The 8,842-nt window shown below is 41.2% G+C and overlaps 1 protein-coding gene across 1 annotated transcript; it reads right to left on the bottom strand.

The window, feature by feature from the left end:
* Positions 1-562: 562 nt before the first annotated feature.
* cryba1b (crystallin, beta A1b) lies at positions 563-2,602 on the bottom strand. Its single transcript, XM_085289355.1, has 6 exons — positions 2,479-2,602; positions 2,077-2,138; positions 1,839-1,957; positions 1,553-1,694; positions 1,318-1,460; positions 563-1,202 (listed from the first exon to the last, which is right to left on the bottom strand). The coding sequence occupies exons 1-6, from the start codon at positions 2,600-2,602 to the stop codon at positions 1,055-1,057; spliced, it is 738 nt and encodes a 245-aa protein (XP_085145481.1). The 3' UTR covers positions 563-1,054.
* Between the last annotated feature and the right edge of the window lie 6,240 nt (positions 2,603-8,842).

Raw genomic sequence — 8,842 nt, forward strand, 5'->3', positions numbered from 1 at the left:
TGTCGCTTTCAGAGATTACTAATTTTGATATAGAGTAGGCATCAGTAACGGTAAAGCTAATTTTAAAAATGTAGAAAATCCTACATTCAGAATTTTAGATAAATAAAATTCTAAAATCTTCATGTTGAAGTATAAACCACTGGGTATACCGATTTATTGGTAGCAATATGTGCTTAAATTAGACTATTGAAGAGGTAATGTGGGGGTTTGCAGCTGCTGTGGGTGTTTAACTTTAACTCTGTCAAAACTTTTATTTAACCAGCTATAGAATAGATAAAAATGCCTACTTCTGTAGTATTAAACAGTCATTAAAGACATGTTTATTTGAGCTTTACACACTTTGTTTTTGTATTGGAAATTGCTTCACTCCATTTCATACACATTCACCCAAAATTCAGCCTCTTATATTTAGCCTCATGTAAACTTTGGCAGCTCTATCTTTGGCTCGGGGAGTCACTCTATAAGATGATGCAGCTTTACAGGCTGGTTTAAAGTTAAAGTGTATCAGAAAAAAAACAAAAAGCACAAACAGATGTAACTGAGATATGTGTCAGCATTGTGATTCTCTGTCTTTTTGCTCATTCTCTTTATTCATCGTCTTGAACACAGGCAGTAATTATATCACAGTAACAGCGGCACTGGTGGTCTGGTTGATGTAGAAGACAGTGACGATGATGATGATGATGATGATGATGATGCCAGCAGTGGTGAAAAAGAGCAAAAAAGTCTGTGTTGTTTTTGCATTTCTGCAGCCTCGCCAGATGACACCTCTCTTTCACACTGATTCAGCTTTTTTCTCTCATTTCTGTCATTCCTATTGTCTGTCTTTCTTACATCTTTCTTTTCTTTTATGATGTTTCTTTTAAAAAAAAAGTGCTATGACACAACTGACGCCAGTAAGCACTTGAAGTCCAGTCCCAGATCCTGCTTTGACTAGCTGGAAGATGGAGGTTGCGGGACAGGAGGAGGAGGATAAGGAGGGATGGAAGCACAGGAAGGAGGGAGAGGGAGAAAGAGTGGAGCGATAAGGAGGTTTAAAGAAAGCGCTCTCCTCTTAGTGCTGGATCCTCCTGATGGACTGAATCTGAGGAGTCTGGGCGTGGGAGCCAAATTCACGGTAACACTTGTACTCTCCTCCGCGACAGTCGCACTCCATGATGTACTGGTGGCCACGGTAGCCAGGGTACTGGTAGCACACAAAGCTGCAGGAAAACACGCACACAGACACACGCTTGAATCAGGTAAGCAGTCAATGCTTTCTAGTGGCTGTGTGTTTTTCAGCTGTGTGAAGGTGATCTAAAGTGACCGTGAACTTACGCGCCACTCTGAATCTGCATGGATCCAACTTCGTTGTTAAACCAGCCCATGGCCTGCAGGGAGGGGTAATCATCACACATCTCGAACTGACGTCCCATCATGTTCTCCATCTCAAAGATGATCATGCGGGAGTCCTTGTGGTTCTGTGCAAAAGAGAGAAAAAAGAAGTCTCAGCAGAATTTGAGAATAAGCTGATGTCAGCTAATGGCCGTTATAGTGTGCTGTGTTAACCTACAGCACAGCAGATGGGCCTGAAGGAGATCATTCTCTCAATGCGGTAGGAGTTGCTGCCACTATAAGCCTCAAAGCGGGGGTAGTCTCCCTTCTCCAGGACGAACTGTTGGCCGCAGAAGCTGGAGTGCTCGTAGCCCACCCAGCTGGAAGCCAGAAACAAATGAAAAGAATAATGAGCGCACCTTCTATCTAAACCACCCAAAATCTGAAGGAAAGACACTCCGTTTTAGTTTCTTTAAACAGTTTAAGGGTTTCCAGAAGAGCAAGGAAGCTCATCGGATACGTACGCGCCACACTCCACCTTCAGGGAGCGGATGTTCTCCATCCCACACTCCATGATGTTCTGGCAGCTGGCGGTAAACTCCATACGCCTGCCCTGGAAGTACTCCTGATCGTACACAGTGATCTGCAAAAAGCAAAGAGGGTGAACTGAGTACAGCCTGAACCAGATATTACTGTACATAAACTAAAAACTTGTGCTGCTGCTTGCATCCCTGCAACATGATGTGTAAAGCATATGCTTACCTTCCAAGGGCCCATGGGCATGGGGTTTGTCAAAGCCATGTTGTCCTCTTTTTCAGCAGTACCTGCAGAGTAAAATTACATAAATAGTCGGGAAATGATGTGAGAAGGTCAAAATCACAAAACCTGTGGCTCACTGTTTGCTGTGCCATAAATTTAAAGCCCAGGTTTGTCACACCACTTCAAGCCTCCTGCTCACTCTTCTTTGCTGTTTTCACTTGTTGTTTTAAAATAACTTCCTCATATTATAGTTAATGTAATAAAACAAGGTACACTGGCCTCCTTCTGTTCTCGTAAGACCACCTGTTGTTAGTTGGATTGTTGCATTAGAGGCCTAGGCTACATTACATTCATAGACTGGGAAACTGTGCTGTATTGGTAACTACTTTAACAACTTGGACCTACCCAAACTGGTGAGCTGTGTGTCGCAGGGTTCCACTGAACAGTGTGCGGAGGCAGTGTGGATGGGGGGTATATATACACCCACGGGTGTCAGGGGCCGGGGGGGGGCAGGCATGCCTGGACTCATGTCAGCACTTTGCTTTGGACTCCATTGTTTAGCCACAGAGGGGTTAACACGCAGACACACGGTGATTCATGCAAACACAAAGAGGACCCACGGCTATACTGCGCTACATGCACCTCTGTGGTAAATCTATATGTTAGAGGAAAAAAGAGAGGGTGGCTTTCCACACGGGCATGTGGGTCTATTATGAGATAGGCCCACATAAAAATTCAGCTCAGCGGTGAAATACTTTATGTGGCTGTTTTCTTTGATTTTCAAAGTCATGGTACAAAGGTGGAGGATTAGCAACAGTCTTGTGCAAACCACTGAATCCACTGAAAAGCCAAGTGATGTTTTCTATGATTTCAAATAATATCAGGGCTACTGCCTCACAGCAAGAAGGTCCAAGAAGGCTTGAATCCACCGTCTTTCTGTGATGGTACGTTCACCCCGAGGTTCTCTACGGGTACTCCTGCTTTCCCCCAAAGACATGTGCTGGGGTTAATTTGTGATTACACTATGAAAAGTAAATAATGGTGTCTGGATGTACCCCGGCTCTCACCCTATAGCAGCTGGGATAGGCTCCTGCACCACATGACCCTCAATTGGATAAATGGAAGAAAATGGATGGATCGAGTGATATCTCACAGTTATTACTATTATTAGACTAATCATACCAGTATAGCCCTGTAATAGACTAGCAACCTGTACAGGGTGTATCCAACCTCTTGCTTAACTAAACCACACTCACACCTAGCTCACACTACTGAAATTCATTATTATTAGGTTGTGCTCAAAACTATCTGAAAAGCTTCCAGTTGATCCAAAGTATTGCAACCAGAGTACTGACAGGAACTAGGAAGAGATAGCATGTTTCTCCCATATTGGTCTTGATGGTCGTCACAGTCGTCCAGGTAAGCAAATCCCTGATATTTGACTCTGTCCAACTGGTGGGAGTGGGTCTCCCACTAAAAATGCTAACTCCAGTTGAACAGAATGAACTTTCCAGGTTCTCCCATATTGGCTTCTGCTCAGCGGCTCCCTGTTAAATCCAGAATCAAATTTAAAATCCTATTTATTTATTACTACAGTATGACTCATAGGTGTGTGACTACATGTCCCCCCCCCACACACACACACTGTTAACATTATTACAAGTGCAGTGTGTTAATCAGATGTGAGAATTTAGTTGGTCAAGACTCAGATCAGGAATCTAACTGACCTACTTTTGATGATGGACACAAACTGGATCAACGCTATGAATGCTGGATTAGAAACAGGAAGGTGCTGACATTGTTGGAAAGCTTGAAATCCCAGAAAAGCAAAGCTCTCCGCTTAACTGTTTCTATTTTTATTTTTTGCTATGAACGGCAGTAGCTATTTCTATTTTTAAAATATCTCTAAGACTGAATAAATCAACAATAAAGGTTAACCGGGGCCAGTGGCACCAGTTCAAAGGCCTGATTGGCAGGTCTGGTAGTGCTTTGGCATTGACTGGTGAGCTGCAACTGGCAGCTTCACTTTCAAATAGTTTGGTGCAGTTGGGTTTTATAACACAAGGGGAATTTTATACAAATTGATCAAGAGATGAAGCAGACAGACTCTTATTTTAATAATTTTATTCTTCCCATTAAGCGAAGCATCTTATTGGTTTTTAGACTCTATTTACATTTATTCAAAGTGCCTGAATTATAAATAGTTTTGTTTACATTATTTGTTCCTCACTGTGTCATTAAAAAAGTGAACAACACAGAGCGAAAACAGAGTGAGCAGCTGCTACTGTCCCCCCCTTCTCTCTTCTCTTGCTGCTCTGAACAATAAACATTTAGAAATGGCTTACTGAGGTCAGCACATTGTCCAGACTCTCTGTCTATGTGTGCGTGTGTGTGTGTGCGCACACGCCCGTGTGTGTGTGTGTGTGTGTGTGTGTGTGTGCATTCATGTGGATGCCCATGTAATTTCCTGATTAAGCTTATAACAGAGCAAAAGCAAGATACGTGTGCACTTTTTACACATAATACCGCAGTAGGTCCATTTCTGTGAACTTATTTCTGATCAGAGTTGATTTGTTGAGGTCTGAATGTAAGATGGGACAGGGATATATGAACATGTGTGCGTGTGTTTCTGCTGATGATAGCAGCAGCAGCATCGGCGCAGACTTGACAAAGAGACGAGCAAACTCAGCAGGCTGATGTGAAGAGCCTGCCGTGTCCATATAGTCGACTCTGTGTCACGTGCACAGATATCAAAACCTCAGTAGAGCCTTCAGTAGACTCTGAAACCACCTGCTGTCAGCTGTCAAAGACCCACACTTAACAGTCCCACAAAAAGCCTGCATATTGAGTGCTAATTACAAAGAAGGAAGTAAACACCTACAAATTTCCTCTGATATTTCTTGAGTGAAAAGTTTTGCCTAGAACATATTTTTCCAAGCTGGGCTTTTTCCAAGCATGAAATCTGGATATTTTCGATTGGAAGTCATTTTATTCCACTCACCTGAATCTTAAAAAATAAAAACCTGTAACAGAAATTATCTCTGCAGTGAATCCTGACTTCCTCTAGGGTGCAACATTTCCATATAAACTCTGAGTTTAAAGGCCTTTTTAATATTAACTTAAAGAAGGGTCACAATATTAACAACCCATCACACTGCAGGTGCACAAACTGACTCAGGCTCTTCCTGGATCAGGAATCTTTTATACTCTAATCTCTCTGCTGGCATTTTTGCTGCTGTTGTTGTTATTGTGACTGCTCCTAAACTGCCGTTACGGTTGGTTTGGCATCGTTATCATCACACACAGAGTCACTGCAGAGCTGTGATGGATAGTCATGTGTGACTGAGATCTCCAGTGAGTCATGCAGAGACTTTACATGAATCAGTAGAGAGTGAAAGGAAGACAGAAATAGGATTAAACCCACCCCAGAATGATTTCATTTTTGCCGTTCAAACATCTGAAAACATCTGTTGTTGTTTTTAACAGTAAAGTTCTGAGAAATTACAGCACATTAGAGCCACATTTTATGTTAAAATGTAGTACGCTTAATCAATGTGAGGAGAATTATTTAGGTCTAATTGCAAGACATGCAGAGCTGGAATAAGTAGATGCATCATTTCTTAAATAAAACCATAAAAAGCATGCTATTAAAATATTCTTGCAAAAGTTTTTTACCTACATAAGAGAACTAAAGTAGCAGAATCCCACAGTTGTGTTGAGATGAAAGCAGGCATTTATTATATACTGATATTTTCAGTTGTGAAAGAAATACTAAGTATCATCTTTGAATAGAAAGATCTATAGTTCCTCAGCATGTCATCATAAGGGGGGTCAGGGGGTTTCTTTTGCAGCTAATGTTAACTACTTTTACTACTTGTACTTCTACTACAACGTAGCTTGCCATCACCAGTGTGTGAATGTGTGTGTGAATGGGTGGATGACTGGACGTGTAAAGCGCTTTGGGGTCCTTAGGGATTAGTAAAAGCGCTATACAAATACAGGCCATTTACCATTTTACTTTTCATCAAAACGCTTTGTTGTGAAGAGTGAACTATCTTCTTAACTGCTTTGCACAATGGAAACAGATCATGGTCCTTCAAGATGCCCTATCTTTCACACAGTGCAGCAGCTCATTCTGTGTTTTCTTCGTCCAGACTGATGGTTTTTCGTCTGCTGCTTCTTTTCCCTTCAAATTTTTCCAGATGTAATATCACATTCCAGTCCTCCTGTTCTCATAGTGTGTCCAAAGAATCTTGCTTCTCTTGCTTGTCTCTGATGTTCTTACATAGTGATCTTTTGGTGTTTGCTTTTTTAAAGACTTCTTCGTTAATCAGTTCAGGTCTATGATATTCACGTCTCTGCTGCATTGATAATCTCAATAGCTTTCTAGTTCATTGTCCATGCTTTGCTTCCATGTGTAGGCATCTTCGACTCTTTCTTGTGTTGAAGGAAATTTGTCAGTTAAATTAAATGTTTGCTAGCTTAGATTCACTTCAGTTTTATTTACAGGGAGTGCAGAATTATTAGGCAAATGAGTATTTTGTCCACATCATCCTCTTCATGCATGTTGTCTTACTCCAAGCTGTATAGGCTCGAAAGCCTACTACCAATTAAGCATATTAGGTGATGTGCATCTCTGTAATGAGAAGGGGTGTGGTCTAATGACATCAACACCCTATATCAGGTGTGCATAATTATTAGGCAACGTCCTTTCCTTTGGCAAAATGGGTCAAAAGAAGGACTTGACAGGCTCAGAAAAGTCAAAAATAGTGAGATATCTTGCAGAGGGATGCAGCAGTCTCAAAATTGCAAAGCTTCTGAAGCGTGATCATCGAACAATCAAGCGTTTCATTCAAAATAGTCAACAGGGTCGCAAGAAGCGTGTGGAAAAACCAAGGCGCAAAATAACTGCCCATGAACTGAGAAAAGTCAAGCGTGCAGCTGCCAAGATGCCACTTGCCACCAGTTTGGCCATATTTCAGAGCTGCAACATCACTGGAGTGCCCAAAAGCACAAGGTGTGCAATACTCAGAGACATGGCCAAGGTAAGAAAGGCTGAAAGACGACCACCACTGAACAAGACACACAAGCTGAAACGTCAAGACTGGGCCAAGAAATATCTCAAGACTGGTTTTTCTAAGGTTTTATGGACTGATGAAATGAGAGTGAGTCTTGATGGGCCAGATGGATGGGCCCGTGGCTGGATTGGTAAAGGGCAGAGAGCTCCGGTCCGACTCAGACGCCAGCAAGGTGGAGGTGGAGTACTGGTTTGGGCTGGTATCATCAAAGATGAGCTTGTGGGGCCTTTTCGGGTTGAGGATGGAGTCAAGCTCAACTCCCAGTCCTACTGCCAGTTTCTGGAAGACACCTTCTTCAAGCAGTGGTACAGGAAGAAGTCTGCATCCTTCAAGAAAAACATGATTTTCATGCAGGACAATGCTCCACCACACGCGTCCAAGTACTCCACAGCGTGGCTGGCAACAATGGGTATAAAAGAAGAAAAACTAATGACATGGCCTCCTTGTTCACCTGATCTGAACCCCATTGAGAACCTGTGGTCCATCATCAAATGTGAGATTTACAAGGAGGGAAAACAGTACACCTCTCTGAACAGTGTCTGGGAGGCTGTGGTTGCTGCTGCACGCAATGTTGATGGTGAACAGATCAAAACACTGACAGAATCCATGGATGGCAGGCTTTTGAGTGTCCTTGCAAAGAAAGGTGGCTATATTGGTCGCTGATTTGTTTTTGTTTTGTTTTTGAATGTCAGAAATGTATATTTGTGAATGTGGAGATGTTATATTGGTTTCACTGGTAAAAATAAATAATTGAAATGGGTATATATTTGTTTTTTGTTAAGTTGCCTAATAATTATGGACAGTAATAGTCACCTGCACACACAGATATCCCCCTAAAATAGCTAAAACTAAAAACAAACTAAAAACTACTTCCAAAAACATTCAGCTTTGATATTAATGAGTTTTTTGGGTTCATTGAGAACATGGTTGTTGTTCAATAATAAAATTATTCCTCAAAAATACAACTTGCCTAATAATTCTGCACTCCCTGTATATAGCACCAAATCACAACAGTATTCACTTTAAGGTGTTCTATATATTAAGGTAAATACTCTACAATTATACAGAGAAAACCCCAACAATAAGATGAGAAAGCAAAAAAAGTAAGCAAGCACTTGGCGACAGTGTGAAGGAAAAACTCCGTTTTACCAGGATGCTATTGCAACCTGATCTTGATTTCATGCAACAATCTTTCATCACTACTCACAGCAGTACCCAAATACTTGAATTTGTTGATGTAGGCTGGGATTCTTTGATTTCTTTCCTTTTTAAAGAAAAGTCAATCAAACTCCATCTTTAAAACTGCATTATTGTACCTACATTTTAATCAGCCCAGTCCTTCCTGGCCACTTAAAATATATTTATAGAACTATATTTGTTGCAGTTTCTGCTGCCTTCTTGTCCTGATCACTCTTTAAAAAAGAGATTTTTAGCAGGATAAAAAAAAAAATGATATATATGAAACCTACTTCGCCACAAAATGATTGCACCTTCTTCTTTGTAAGGGTAGTGTTGTTTGTGGGTCAAAATGACGCCATATCATTCATGAGAGATAAGTTTCACAGATTATATATTTGGCGGTTACTTCGGCTGTTGGTTTTAATTTATTTGGGAATCAAAAATCTGCATTGAAAAGTTAACAGCGAGCGTGTGTCTGCTGCAAATAAAGGTTAAAAAAGTGTGAGAGCATA

This window comes from Mchenga conophoros, linkage group LG10, assembly GCF_057382185.1.
Source record: "Mchenga conophoros isolate Kocher_MC1m ecotype Shallow Benthic linkage group LG10, M_conophoros_male_GT1.1, whole genome shotgun sequence".
In the NCBI taxonomy this organism is placed as follows: Eukaryota; Metazoa; Chordata; class Actinopteri; order Cichliformes; family Cichlidae; genus Mchenga; species Mchenga conophoros.